Source organism: Paroedura picta, chromosome 14 (assembly GCF_049243985.1).
Source record: "Paroedura picta isolate Pp20150507F chromosome 14, Ppicta_v3.0, whole genome shotgun sequence".
In the NCBI taxonomy this organism is placed as follows: domain Eukaryota; kingdom Metazoa; phylum Chordata; class Lepidosauria; order Squamata; family Gekkonidae; genus Paroedura; species Paroedura picta.
In genome coordinates this window covers 12,082,597-12,098,424 of record NC_135382.1, presented here as the reverse complement: position 1 = coordinate 12,098,424, position 15,828 = coordinate 12,082,597, and the positions used below count along the sequence as shown (strand labels likewise).

Sequence of the window (15,828 nt, the reverse complement as noted above, 5' to 3'; positions counted from 1 at the left end):
GAGATGTGTTTGTTACCAGTTCAGGCGAGTCAGCATGCAAATCTGAGGCTAGCTCTAGACCCTGAAAGGACGTTGTGGAGGCTACCAAGCAAAGCAATGGATTTTCTCTCCTGCTGGTTTCCCCATTAACATCTAGTAAAACAGAGTGCAGAAAATGCAATGGAGGATGTTTGATGGGTTTGCCACATGCTGCAGGGATATCATTTTTTAAAACTATTTTAAACTATTCTTGCAGGAAGAAAGAGGACAGGGGGCCTACGGCAAGCCAAATTGTTCCTGTAGCATCCGCTTTTGTGTTGAGTTCCCATGTGTTTTAAGTTTATATATTTCTATCTTGGATTTTTGGCATTTCAGGATTCCAGCCACTGAGAGGATAGTATGACACACAAGATAATCTGGGGTCTAAAGGAATACTGTGTCTCAGCGTGGATATAATGATAAGCTGAGACACTTTGCAGATATATGCCAGCTTGGTTTGCCAGCAAATGAAGACCAGGGAAGAAAACCAGGCATTTCTCAACCTAGAACTGACAACCCTCGGAGGTGGAGTCAGTGGGGAGGGAGGGCCTTCAGCAGGTTATAAAGCCATTAACTCCTCCCTCCCAAGCAGCCATTTTCTTCAGGGGAACTGATCTTGGTCAACTGTAATAGTGGGAGATCTCCAGGTGGCACTGGGAGGTATTTATGGGCAGATAGATCTCTTTTGGGGAACAAATATTTCATCTATGAAATGTTTCCCATTGCTTGAAAATGGGCTAGGAAACAGCAGCTTCTAATGCTGGGATTTCTGCTTCAGAAATCATCATTGATCCGTACAGTTTTTAAGGAAGTGGTTTTATTATTTTTATGAACATACAAACATAATATCGAAATCTGGCAAATAATATGTAAATGTTTCCAGCATTTCATTTTCATCTCAACAGAGAGGAGAGAGAGAGCACACAAAAGAAAGGGTTTTCCAGCCTTTCATAACTCTACAAAATTAGGTTCTTACTGGAGTTTCGGATCAGTCGGCATCCTTTGAAATCATCAGGTTGGCGTTAACGATTCCAAGGGAGCCAGGCTCCCTTGAATGGGTCTCCTTGCCTAGTGGAAGGGAGGCCTTAGCTCTAATGCAAAATTTCCCCATTGGTTGCAACTGGCAATGGGATGCCGACCTCATCACTTTTCAGCTAGTCCATAATACCACCTGTTTACTCTCTTTCATCCAGAAGTCAAAATGTTTTGCCGTTGTGAGTCTTCCCCATTGCTTAAATAGAGTATACTTCTCAAAATACAAATGTTTACAAAAGAAGACCTAGTCCTAACCCACACAATCACATAACCACAACTGTGTAAGCACACCACTGTCACATACTCTACTATTCTTTTGTTAAGATGTGAGCGCTTTCCCATGGGCTTGTGCCTGGGCTTACCCCCAAGCTGTCCCTTTGGCAGAAGAGATCAGACTGGTGGCAAATCCAATTGGGTTACCATGAGAATAGTTCCCCCAGCACTGTGTGAGCCAGCATCTGAAGGATGCACAGATGGCTCCAAAAGGAAAGGCGGGTAAAGACTCCTTTTGACAAGCAGCATAGTTCATCCTTCCTCGGACATTGCAAAGGAGGAGGGACAAGCCGGCGTGATTTTTCCTCACCGTGAGGTACATAAGAACAATTAAATTTCCTGAGAGTTGAGCCCGGACCAGCCGTTACTATAGGGCTCAATCCCTTGAGCAAAAAGGGATCTCCGCTGCTGCGAATAATCACAGCGTTCTTGGTAACACGTGAATCCCATGTAATAACGTCACCCCTTGTACCTCTTGCATTTGGGGGCCTTTAGACCCTGCCATTAAGATATCCCCCCCCCCCCTTTCTATAGCTGTCAGTATGGAATCTCTGTCTAGCAGCTTCATCTGAGGCAGGGGACGGTAGTCTATGAGCGTTTCTCCCGGAATACCCAATTTGTGGGGTTTGCTCCAACAGACTGATATGGCTTCTGGGATTAATTTTCAGCGAATAAGTGTTTTGTGTCTCTGTGTGTGTGTGGACACTACAAAAGAGAAGTTTCTAGCACATGGCTAAAGAAAAAATAAAGGACAGAATCAAAGAGTTTAAAAAGTAAGTATACACACAAACTCAATATGATTCAGTAGCTATGGGCACTGCTCACAGGAAGATTCTCCCCCCTGAAATAAGCGGCAGCCGAGCGCCGGCCATCCCTTCCGCTGTGGCTTGGGAATGTCCCAATGGCTCTTTCTCGCTTTCCGCTCTGTGTGTACGTACTTATTCGCTCAGGACTTCCAAGGAAGGGGCAGGACACAGGGAACAATCAGGGGCCAAAGAAGGGCAGGCAGTGGAATTTTGGGACGATTGCAATAAGCATTGGAAATACTTTGAAAAGCAGCAAGAATATCCACAGTCATAAACTGAAGATAAGGAAGGATCACAAGCAAGCATGCAAGAGTTTCTCTTAGGCTTCCTTCACAGCTAGCTCAACAGGGCCACTGTCTATTTTCAGACTGGAACAAGCAGAAATAATGAAGCAGCGGTAGAGAGGGAAGGATCTGGGTTACAGTCCACCGAGAAGTTCTCCTGGGCAAGCCCTTCTTGAATGGATGGCAGGCGAGTGAACTGGGCTTGTGCAGGAGAACTGCTGGGTGCTTTGGCCTGGTGTCTTTCTCTTGGACGTCTCCTCGTGGGGAGGCAGGCTTCAGGCTTCTTGTGCGACGCTTGGTGTCCTGCTTCTTATTTGTCCGACAGTGCTGGAATGGCGGGCAGAGTTGGTCTTCCTCGTCTATTGATAGGAAAGCCAGTCATTTTGGCCAAGGTTTGCGTTTGCAGTTATCGGCTGGTTCCCTGTGCCACCCGGCCCCCCAGGTCTGGCGGCTGCGTCTTCAGAGGCAGCACCTCGGGCCTGCAAAGGATATAAAAGGATATGGTAAGCATTTCGGAATACGGCATTTTGTTCTCTTGGCAGGAATGCTATCAGTCAAAATCACAAGCGCTCAATCTGAATGGGTCTCGGTTACTGTAAAAATCAATGCTGAGGCTTAAATCAATGCTGAGGATTAAAGCTGTACCCGAAGGACCATCCCCTACCCAATGCCATGCCATCAAAAGCAGGTATGTTCAGTTTATACTGCAGCAAAAGATAGCATTAAGAGCTTGGCTGCTAAGATCTTGGCAGAAAACAGTTGCTGGAAGGTAGCATAGAAGGGTTTAAGGGAAGCTGTGAATTTGAGCCAGGATAAAACCAAAATCCTTCAGACTGATTCAAATGGGTAGCCCTGCATGTGTGGCCAGGACCACTAACACTTGGAAACCACATTCCTCTAGAAAAAGCTATATCAAAAAACCATACAACACTAGGTTAGGATTAACTCAGATGCAACTGTTCATTCCAGTTGGCTTAAACACCAAGTTGCTGTATTTTCATAATGAGAATAAAAATTGCCATATTCCTCTGAGTTTCTGCAAAGGCTATACCTCCCTACTTGTGCCCTTCTCTCCACAGTGATCCCCACTCAGGTCAAATGTTGGCTACCATGATAATATCTCAGCCTTCTGGTATCATAGTGCAGAACTAGACTGTAGGTCACTGCAATGAATTCAGCTCCAGCACTGGACCCATCAAATACTCTTCAGTATAGCTTTGGATTCCTTCAGGGTCTTGCCAAATGTCATTTCTCACATTTATTTCTTTTCTTTCTCTTTACAACATAACAACAATTACAAAAAAAAAATTAAAACGTTATAATTCATGCCCCCCCGACTAAAATCCCGATGGGGGAGGAGCCAATCTTCAGCATTCCTTCTCCCTTCCTCCCCTAGTGGTGAGACCAGCCATATATGGTAGATGTGATTTTTGGCCTCAGCCATAAGCCTGGTGGAACACCTCAATTTTGCTGGCCTTACTTTACATACGAAGAGAAAGAAACAAATTTTGCAAAAGAAGGAGAAGAGTTGGTTCTTATATGCCGCTTATCTCTACCCAAAGGAGTCTCAAGAACAGGGATCTTGAATGGTTGAATAACCCCTACACTTTTTGTGTTCCCCTTCATCAGGGGGATTTACTTCTATATATATTTTTTCAGTTCATTTCCATACAACACTTGAACCATGTATGTATGGAAAGGAATTGAAAAAGTATCTAAAAATAAATTCCCCACAAAACGTGTAGAGGTTATTCAATCATTCAAAATCCTTTTCCTTTTGCACCTTTTGTTTCTTTCTCTTTGTTTTGCCTTGTAGCGTCTCCCTTTTCTTTCAACTTATAACAGAGAAAATAACATGGATTGAAGAGAAGCCAGGGAATGGCTGCCAACACCGACAGCATCCGATTGTCCTACATGGATGGCCCAGCTAATGCAATCTTGTCAGATCTCTGAAGGTTGCTACGCAAAGGCAGGCAAGGGCAATCCACCCCTGTAAGCCTTCAAAACACTACGGGGTTATGATGAATCAGATGTGACTTGACAGTACTTTCTACCACCACCACTATCACCACACTGCAGTCGGTTATTGAAGTTATTGTTTAACTGTCTGGTTGAACTACGCAGAATGATCAAGTCACCAGAATCCACCCACATTCTTGATAACTTCCTATGACCGTTTATGCACTGGAGGTTTCATGTTGGGCTGCAGGGTGGAGTTTTAGTCGTGGTAGGTTGCCCCACCTTTTCCTGCACCCACATGGGGGAGCATTTGGCGTGGTGCACCTCATCTGCCCCAGATCTGTGCTCCTACATGGGGGCTGGGGCAGTGAAGTTCCCAGTGCATAACCGGTCTATGTCACACCCCTTAAAAAAACAGCTCAAGGCCCTGAAGCATAAGATGGAAACGGAGTTTTGTGGCACTTTGAACCACATAATTTGTTGTATCTTTAAGGTTTATCTATATGATTTGTTAGATTTAGCATCTCTCCAGCCTACGAAACCCCCACTGGAACCCCCACTGGAACAGAGAAAGAGCAGATGAATACAAAAAAGGGAGGGCTTCCACACAGGAGTAAGATTTTTATTTATTTATTTATACTTTGATGATTTTGAGGTCATCCTTCCTCACAAACAGGCCCAAGGCAGCTCGCATCACACAATCACATGGAAACCATATTTAAAACATGATAGAATCATTTAAAACTTTAACATTTCACTGTTTTCAGTCCCCACTGTCTGTTCAGTCATCATATCTGACACCATGATGGATTCCGCAGGTGTGGCGGAAAGGAAAAGGGAAAAACTACTTTTATGTTTTCTTTGGCACCTGTCTGGAAACACACTGTGGCATGCATGCTGATTGATAGACTACAGCCACACTTACTTGCAGACCGATGGCTTTCCTGATCAGCCACCAGTGGGGCTTTCTTATATCAATAGCTTAATATGCCGCTTGAAGAATCATAAACTGAGAATACATGCATGTGAGGGAAGTAGAAAAGGCTTTCTAAACAATAATCAATGGAAGCAGTCTTTTATTGTTTAAAAGTTAACCTCTGACCACATTTATTTGTTTGTTTGTTTGTTTATATTTATATACCACCTTACCCTGAAGCTTATGAAGATGATGATAATGATGATTATTTAAATTTCTTACGTGTCACTCTCAAGAAGCTGACTCACGGCGGGTTACAACATAAAAGCCCACAACAATAAATCCCATTAAATCCCCCATTAAAACAGTACAAAACATTACAACATGGCGGAAAAACCCAATCCTTCCCCAATGGTACTCCTGCCACCAGGGGGCAGCAGAGGGCTATGATGCCCTGAAGAGCAAGCAACCTGTGTGAGGGAACATCTGTTTCCCTTCTCACCTCATGCTTAGGCTATTCACTACCCCAGATAGACACAGTGCAGATGTTTGCAGAGTTCAGTTTTCCCCCTCTGGATTGGGCCATTATTTCTACAATTATGCAACATAATCCAGTGCGTTATTTCACTATGTCCTGCATACTGCACGGGGTTGGACTAGATGACCCATGAGGTCCCTTCCAACTCTATTATTCTATGATTTACTTAGCTTTCCCCTAAACACATTTGTGGCGCAGAGTGGTAAGGCAGCCATCTGAAAACTTTGCCCTTGAGGCTGGGAGTTCAATCCCAGCAGCCGGCTCAAGGTTGACTCAGCCTTCCATCCTTCCGAGGTCGGTAAAATGAGTACCCAGCTTGCTGCTGGGGGGTAAACGGTAATGACTGGGGAAGGCACTGGCAAACCACCCCGTATTGAGTCTGCCACGAAAACGCTAGAGGGCGTCACCCCAAGGGTTAGACATGACCCGGTGCTTGCACAGGGGATACCTTTACCTTTTTGAACACATTACACATAAAATTTTTGGCTTTTCCTTACCTGAGAGTCATTGTTTGATGCCACAGGAGCTTTAAGATCCACACCTAGTGAAGGCAGCAGAGGGCTGAGAACTTTAAATTCGTTGGTCCCATAACCAGCCGTTAAGAAGACCTCGTAGCAGTTTGGATGGGAAAGAGTCCCAGAGCCATTCGGCCCAGAAGAATTAGGAACAAAGTCCGCATCACAGTAGAAATTCCCAGAAGAAATGTGACTTCCTTTCTCGCAATTCCTTCTTTTGTGTAGCCAAAGGACTATCACCGTTACCACAGAAAACAAGAAAAGAAAAGAAATTAAACATAAGGATATTATTAAATATAAAGATAGGGGATTGTTCTGTTCTTCCTCAGGAGGCAGATCCACATTTTGCATATGTGAGTCTGAAAACCCATCCACCAGAAGGACATTAAGACTCGTCGTGCTGGACTGCGGGGCTTTCCCGTTGTCTTTCACCACTATGAGGAGTCTCTGCTTAAAAGCATCCTGACTGGTAACCACACGGGTAGTCCTTACTTCTCCATTTTGCATTTCCACTGAAAACAGACCCAGTTCTGTGGCCTTCAGGAGCTCATAGGAAAGCCAAGAGTTCTGACCGGAATCTCTGTCCACTGCCACTACCTTGGTGACCAGGTAGCCAGCCTCTGCTCCCCGGGGGACCAGGTCATTAGATGGGGAGGTGCCATTCTGAAGGGGGTACAGGATGAATGGGGCATTATCATTTTCATCCATGACAACAACTCGGACAACAACTTCAGAGCTCAAAGGAGGAGAACCACCATCCACAGCCCTCACAGTCACATGGAAATTTTTCACCTGCTCATAGTCCACTGAGCGGATGGCATACAGATTCCCAGTTTCAGAGTTGATGGAGACATAAGAGGACACGGGTTGATCACCGACCTTCCCAGGCAAAAGAGAATAGGTCACTTTGGCATTCTGTGCTGTATCCAGGTCCTTGGCTTGGACCAGACCTATGAGGAGACCTGGAATATTGTTTTCCCGTAGCTGCATATGATACAGTGACTTCTCAAATACTGGAGAGTTGTCATTGATGTCAGAGATCTGAATGTTAATTATTGTTGAGGAAGACAGCCTGGGAGAGCCCCAGTCTGAGGCTGTGAGGGAGATGTTGTACTCGGGGACCCTCTCTCGGTCTAGGGGCTGCTGGGTCACCAGCTGGTAGTAGTTATTCACTGAAGGCTTTAGCCCAAAAGGGAGGCCTGGTTCAATGGAGCAAGATGTTCTGCCGTTGTCTCCAGAGTCTCGATCTGTGACGCTGAAGAGCACAACTATCACATCTACAGGGGAATCCTCAGGCAATGTGCTGGTGTGTGATACGACCACCACTTCTGGGACATTGTCATTCTCATCTTCAACCAGCACCGAGACCTTGCAGACCCCTGAAAGACCCCCTCCGTCTGTGGCTTTGATGTTCATGTCATAGCTGGTTTCTTCTTCATAGTCAATTGGTCCCAAAACAGTGATTTCCCCAGTGCTCTGATTCAGGCGGAACAAGTGATGAATTTTCTCAGGCACCCGATGGAACGAATAGGAGAGCTGCGCGTTTGAACCAAAATCCAAATCCCTGGCTTCCACTTTCAAGACCAGAGTATCACGAGGACTGTTTTCCTTGAGCTTCACTTTGTATTCAGATTGTGTAAACTGAGGGAGGTTGTCATTGAGGTCCAGAACATTTATGTTTATTTGAACTGTGCCCGTTCTCTCTGGCACCCCTCCATCAACCGCTGTGAGAATCAGCCGAAGCTGAGACTTTTCCTCCCTGTCTAGAGACTTCTCCAGAATGAGGTCCACATATTTGCTCCCAGTCTCATCGCTTTGTACATCCAGCCTGAAATGCCCATTGGGACTGAGAGTATAGTTCTGGATGCTGTTTTCACCCAAGTCTGCATCCTGGGCAGATTCCAGGGGGAATCGTGTATTTGTAGAAACATGTTCAGATATTTCAAATGTGAATTGATTTTGAGAGAAGGCAGGAGTGTTGTCATTCACATCTTCTATCTCCATCTCCATACTGTAGATTGTTAAAGGGTTTTGCAGCACAATTTCGCACAACAGAACGCAAGAGTCCATTTTGCCACACAAGGCTTCCCTGTCTATCTTTTCATTTACAAAGAGATTCCCAGAATGGGTGTCCAGCTGGAAATGCTGCTTATTGCTTTTGGAAACCAGCTGGGCTCTGCGGGCAGAGAGCTCCCCTGCTCCTAGTTTCAAATCCTTCAGCACATTCGCCACCAGAGACCCACTTTTCTTCTCTTCAGGCAAAGAATAGCGAATGGAGACACACACCACTCCAGACAGAGAGAGTAAGAACAAAAAGTACAGACCTTTCATGATCCTGAAGGTATTGGTTCCAGACTCTCCCTGCTTAGATGTTCTGTCTCTTAAATCAAAATCTTCTGATTTTTATTGAGTGAATGATAGTTCTTCTGCAATGCCGACTACTGCATGTCACTGCCGACAACTCCCTCTCCTTTGGTATTGAATTCTCCATCTATCGGCTCTTTAAAAATAAGAGGCATGTCTCCCGCAAATCTCTTTGCCAATGCTGCCACCATGTGGCTAAATTGAGAAAAAACATGGAGATTGTACATTTTTCTCCAAATGGCAGCTCTATGCACAATACACCATTAAAAAGAGGAAATATAATACATTATTTAATATGTTATGTTTGAAATAGTGAGATGTCCAGGTAATAGTCAGCTACTGTGGCAGTTCCTGTAGAGGAAGTCAAGATTTTGGACCAAATATTCCCCAAACTTACAGTATCTATCAGTGATGAGGGCAGCATAGGGGGAAGTGAGGAGGTAGAAGAGGACCGGGCTGGTGTCTGATGTGCAGGTCCAAGAGTCAATGATGGGCATAAACCATGGCCATTGTTTTCTCAAAGACAATTTTCCCCAGAAGAGCGGCTGGCACCTGGCTTGCTGGATCCTAGCAGAAGGCTCTTTGATACGTGTGTTGGGGTTGTCTATCCCAAGGCTGATATGGCAACTCCCTGACACTGAACTGTTCTCCTGTTCCTCACTGCTTTTGAAAAACACTGTGTCCTACACAGTGACAAATAGTTCAAGAATGTAAGGAACGCAAAATGGAGGACAATAAGGAGGGCAATCCTGTCCTATAAGATCTTGCACAACATAATTATTCATGTAAGAATGGGGAAAATGTAGACAAAGAGAAAATATGGAAAAAGAGAAGGAAGCATTTCAAAGCATCAGTAATATTTTCTGAAATGCGGTACACTTGGGATTAAGAGATAAAGAGTCACCAGGTCAAAGACGTGGAAAATTACCACTGGAATGTAGCTACCAAGGGTTTTGTATAGGTTTATATATTAAAGATGTTTGTGCACCTACCCATAGGAATGGGACAGCAATTATATTCTTACCTGGCTCATGAGTTGCCCTTCTGCAGCATGACCAGGAACTTCTTGGGAACCAGATGAAATCCTCTGAGGCCCCTGGGATTGAGCAGGTTCCACAGAAATCACAGGAAAGAGAGGCCTGAGAAACCGGAACTCACTGCTCAGAGATCCACCAGCTAAGCACACCTCATAGTTGTAAGCCCGGGAAAGGGATCCACCATCAGCATCTCCGCAGTTCTCTGGGAAATTCGGTCCCACTGGGAGATTCAGGGCAGAGCTCTCTATGAACTTCCTCCTTTTCTGAATTTTGATGGCAACAAATGCCAACATGGAGACCAGAAAAATGGAGAAGATGACAGCCAAGCATATGACCAGATACATGGTCAGGGTTCGGTCTTCTTCCCCCACCACTTCCTCCTTTGGGATCTCCACCATTTTCATGTAAGGGTCAGAAAAGCCATCCACAAGAAGAATGCTTAGCGCTGCAGACGTGGACTGGGGAGGATGACCATTATCTCTGACTCCAATGATAAGTTTCTGCTTCAAGGTGTCTCGTTTGCTAATTGGTCTTGTGGTTTTCACTTCTCCATTCTGGGCCCCCACACTGAACAGACCCGGTTCGGTGGCCTTCAGGAGCTCGTAGGAAAGCCAGGAGTTCTGACCGGAATCTCTGTCCACTGCCACCACCTTGGTGACCAGGTAGCCAGCCTCCGCCCCCCGGGGAACCAGGTCATTGGATGGGGAAGTGCCATTCTGAAGAGGGTATAGGATGAATGGGGCATTATCATTTTCATCCACGACAACAACTCGGACCATAACTTCAGAGCTCAGGGGAGGAGAACCGCTGTCCACAGCCCTCACAGTCACATGGAATTCTTTCACCTGCTCGTAGTCCACTGCGCGGATGGCATACAGATTCCCAGTTTCAGAATTGATGGAGACGTAAGAGGACACGGGTTGATCACTGACCTTTCCAGGCAAAAGAGAATAGGTCACCTTGGCATTTTTGTCCTTGTCAGGGTCCTTGGCTTGGACCAGACCTATGAGGAGACCTGGAATATTGTTTTCCCATAACTGCATTTCATATGTTGGCTTCTCAAACACTGGAACATTGTCATTGACATCTGAGATCTGGACATTGATGATTCTTGTCGAAGTGAGCCTGGGAGAGCCCCAGTCTGTGGCTGTGATGGTGATGTTGTACTCTGGGACTCCTTCTCGGTCCAGGGGCTGCTGGGTCACCAACTGGTAGTAGTTATTCTCAGAGGCTATTAGCGTGAAGGGCAGGTTTGTTTCGATGGTGCAGGAAGTTCGGCCATTTTCCCCAGAGTCTTGATCTGTGACGCTGAATAGGGCTACAACAGTATCTTGGGGAGAATCTTCTGGCAAGGGACTAGTGAGGGATGTGAGCATCACCTCTGGGGTATTGTCATTTCTGTCTTCAACCTCCACCATGACTTTGCAGTAATCAGAGAGCCCCCCTCCATCTGTGGCTTTGATGCTTATCTCAAAACTTCTCTCCTCTTCATAATCAATGGTTCCTGCAACAGTAAGTTTCCCAGTATGTTTGTTTAGCTTGAAAGAACTGAGCACATTTTCTGGCACCTCGCTGAAGGAATAAGTCACTTGGGCATTAGAACCAAGATCCTGGTCATTTGCTTCAACTGTGGTGACCAATGTCTCCAATCGGCTGTTTTCCGTTAGTTTCGCTTTGTACAGAGACTGACGAAAACAAGGGGCATTGTCATTCGCATCTAAAACATTGATCTTTAATTTTGCCGTTCCAGTTCTCTTTGGGACCCCTCCATCCTCAGCAGACAGAATCAGCAAAAACTGTGGTTGCTCTTCGCGGTCTAATTGACTGTGCAATACCAATTCTGCATATTTGCTCCCATCACTGCGACTTTGGACGTCCAGTCTAAAATGGTCATTTGGGCTAAGGCTATAATTCTGAACCGCATTTTTTCCTGTATCTGCATCTTGAGCTTTCTCCAAGGGGAATCGAGCATTTGCTTGAGTCTGCTCTGGTATTTCAAAAAAGAATTCTTTTTTAGAAAACCGCGGTGCATTATCATTCACGTCCTCTATTTCAACTTCTATTCTATGTACTTGCAGTGGATTTTCTAGGACAATCTCTGAGAGCAAGAGGCAAAGATCTTTCTGACCACACAAAGCCTCTCGGTCTATTCTGTCCTGTAATATCACATTCCCAGAGTGTGGGTCCAGCTGGAAATATTGCTTGGTGCTTTTAGAAGCCAGCCGCGCTCTGCGAGCAGAAAGCTCCTTCACTTCCACCTTCAAGTCCTTTAGCACATTGGCCACCAGGGACCCACTTTTCTTTTCCTCGGACACTGAATAGCGGAAGGACTCACAGATTGCCCCACACATGCAGAGAGACAGGGAGAAAAACCAACCTTGCCAGATGCTGCTGTGAACTGCCATTGTCTCAGCCTCCTTCAGCACAGATTTCACACAGGATGTTGCTTATCAAGCTGCTGCATTCATCTCCAGTATATTCGAGAGTATATCTCCATGTGCTGCGTACCAAAGCCCCTTTCTTGATCAGTTTCCAAAGATGCTCACTCTTGAGTCCTTGCCTTTGTCTTTCAGACTGTTGCGATGATTACAGCTTTCCGGGAGATATTTCCGAATAAGCCTTTACTTGAATCGTGTTTTGTATTGTGCAACAGCACCACCTTGTGTTTATGCTGCAATATAACTCCAAAAAATGTTCTCATTTACCAGTTTTCCTGGAAATCTGTAAAGAACATTCTTTCTAGATATAGACATAGCAATAGATGTTGAGGGTTGAGGAGACCTGGCTGCAAAATGTGCACAAGCACTGGCAATTGTTCTCATGAACTGGTAAGAAGGGAAGAAGGCAAAGAATGAACATGCCAGAGGATTGGACAGATTGCTTGGAGAATCCAGATAGCTGCCTGCCGACGTAGGCAAACTAGCTACCACACTGGAGATCTACAATGAGGCCTGGGGAGAATATTTGTATTGCTGTTATTCAAAGCACTGATAAAGCTGTTCTGACCAAGCAGAAATATCAGGGCTCTCTCAGCCTCACCTCCCTCACAGGGTGTCTGTTGTGGGGAGAGGAAAGGGAAGGGGATTGTAAGCCGCTTTGAGCCTCTTTCGGGTAGAGAAAAGCGGCATATAAGGACCAACTCTTCTTCTTCCTCAGTAATCTCAGGGCTCTCTCAGCCTCATCTCCCTCACAGGGTGTCTGTTGTGGGGAGAGGAAAGGGAAGGGGATTGTAAGCTGCTTTGAGATTCCTTCAGATAGAGAAAAGCGGCATATAAAAACCAGCTCTTCTTCTTCTTCAGTAATCTCAGGGCTCTGTCAGCCTCATCTACCTCACAGGGTGTCTGTTGTGGGGAGAGGAGGAAAGGGAAGGCAATTGGAAGCTGATTTGAGACTCCTTCGGTTAGAGAAAAGTAGCATATAAGAACTCACTCTTCTAACTCTAAGGACTGGTTGAAAATATCAGCAGCATCCTTGGAATTAGGTGGAGAAGAAATATAGAGCTGGATGTAATCGATAGATTGGTGATAATGTAGCCAAAACCTCCTGATTACCTTTTCCAACAGCTTGGATTACCTTTTCATACACATATGAAGTACCATGCGGGCACAGACGAAACCCTATGGAACCCACAGGTCAATGGCTGGCGGAGCAGGAATCCCTCAGCACCACCTTCCGAGGTAACCCCCCCCCCCAGATGGGACTCAAACTATTGTAACACAGTGTCCTCCAGTCCATGTGCTGTTCAGTAGGATGCTGTGGTCAATAGGATCACAGGCCACTGAGAAATCCAGCAGAAGTAGCTGGATCCCACTGCCTTTTCTAGTTCTCAGCAGAGGTCATCAACTAAGGTGACCAAAGCAGTCTCTGTTCCAAAGTTCATCCTGAATGTCAGATTGAAATGACTCCAGAAAAATCATTAGTTGCCAAGCCTAGAAGAAAGCCTTTTTGACTTCCAGCTCTATCAAGCCTTGAGCCTTGCATATCTGAGCATATCTGAGCATATATACTCGCTCCAATTCTGAGCACATATACTCGCTTTAATTCCCTGCAGGAGGTTACCATGTATCGCCATTGTGCATTTTCTGACTAATGGTTAGCAATTTTTAAATCTATGGATGGTGTTTTTGTTTTGCTGCTTATTAATTGTGTTTTTTTTTAAGTGTGTCTTAAATACATGGCAGTTCTCTTCATCTGCTACCTTGATCTCTATGGAAAGGAATGCAATTCCTTAATGATTAGTTAACCTGTGATATTGATAGGAAAGATAGCAAGACTGACAGGGCTAATGCATTTTTAAGAGTGTATAACTTGAGTTCACAGGCTAACTTCAACTTTGGTTAAATTTTGCAGCTGTGTAAAAAGTTACTGTGCTAAATAGGATTTGGCAAAATGGGTAATATCAAGCAAAATATCCGGGATCATGGCAGAATAAGCAGAACTACTGATACAGGGAGATAAGGGAACTCTTTTTTGCAAAGCTTGTATTTGTAAGTCTACAGAAAACCATAAATATATTACATAATAAGGGAAAGAAGATATGTTTGTACTTGACAATATGTTCTTATACAGATGTGGAAACGTCCATGTTGAAAGATCTGCATGTATCTAAAATGTGTTTGTCACATTATATAAAAAGTTACTGCTAATGCTTCATTAGAATCCGTGGGTCCTTGCCACCTAGAGCCCCTTTATTGCAATAAAGTTCTGTCTACTTCTGGAATGTCCCTGTTATGGCCTTCATTGGCAATTGGCAGACCAGGCAAAAATGCTCATTTGAGTAACAATATGTTACACAATAGTTTGGCATGTTCAATTGAATGAAGTCCCATTCCTGGTAATTTTGCTGCATATGCAGGGCTGTATAAATGGCTGCAATGGGATGGGAAAAAAACAGATTGCAGCAATGAGTGAGTAGATAGCAAATGTTCCGGCTTTCTGAGATCACAGCCCAAGGAAACCTTGAAGGTGTAGCTCTATCCACAGTCTCTTGAAAGTTCTTATATTGAAACAACGGCTGTTACAACCACATTCAACCATCCCTACAAGGCCACCGCAGAGAATAAATTAAATAAATAATAATATCTCGCTTTAATTAAGAGGCTAAAAATCAATGCTCCAGTTAGAACATCCACATAAAATTTAACATAGATTGACACATCTGTGCTTTCAAATTCTTAAAAAGCTACTTCTCTCGGCATCAAAAATGTACTGTATTTGGAGAATGAATTATCACTGAACAATAGGAACAGCCTTAGGGCTGCAAGTGAGAGTCCTGAGCTTGAAACGTAAAGCAACAAAATCCATTTGCTCTGCTGAGCTCAGTTAGGAAGTCATAACAATTGTTTTCAGCAGGGACAATGAAGACATGACTATAAGAAAGACACATGCCAATACCCTTAGTTGGAATAAAATCATGTAAGTATGAAAAGAGCTGCTTCAAACTACAAATGCAAACATGGATTTACAATACCAGCAGGCTAAAATTATCAGTGACCATCAACTGAAGAAGGGAGATGTAAAGAATCAACTATGACGTTTTGCCTAGCACTATGAGGTATTCAAGAACAATATCTGACTTACCTGTTCTCTTTGTATTTGGCCCTCTGCCTGCTCAGGTGTGTCTTGAGAGAGAGAAGAAATCCTGTGATTCTGAGAGACATTTGGGTCCCCCATGGAGAAAACAGGAATGAGAGGCCTAAGGAATCTGAACTCGCTGCTTAGCGATCCACCCGTTAGGCAGACATCATAGTGGTAAGCCCGGGAGAGTGATCCACTCTGAGAATCCACACCAGTCTCTGGGATCTCGGGTAAGGCAGGTGGGAACTGAGGAAGGGCAGAGAGAAAGCCAGACTCCTTCTTGTGCAGTTTGATGACGACAAACACAATGATGCAGATCAGGAACACAAAGGACACTGCAGCCAAGCAGATCACCAGGTACATCGTCAAGGAGCCATCTTCCTCCCGGGCTTCATCGTGACGGACACTCGCAATATTCAGGTAAGGGTCTGAAAAGCCATCCACCGGAAGGACATTCAGGGTTGCAGTGCTGGTCTGGGGAGGGTGGCCGTTGTCCCTCACTAGGA

At 44.8% G+C, this 15,828-nt stretch overlaps 1 protein-coding gene across 19 annotated transcripts in view; it reads right to left on the bottom strand.

Annotated features, from left to right (window-relative positions):
- Positions 1–818: 818 nt before the first annotated feature.
- The window catches only part of LOC143824016 (protocadherin beta-16-like), a 234,763-nt gene continuing 219,753 nt past the window's right edge, over positions 819–15,828 (bottom strand). For 17 of the 19 annotated variants that reach the window (XM_077310804.1, XM_077310803.1, XM_077310800.1 and 14 more), the window contains one exon: positions 819–2,895. In XM_077310804.1, the coding sequence (XP_077166919.1) occupies positions 2,776–2,895 (120 nt within the window). In that variant the 3' untranslated portion in view covers positions 819–2,775. The other 2 variants (XM_077310817.1, XM_077310811.1) reach the window with 2 other exon arrangements.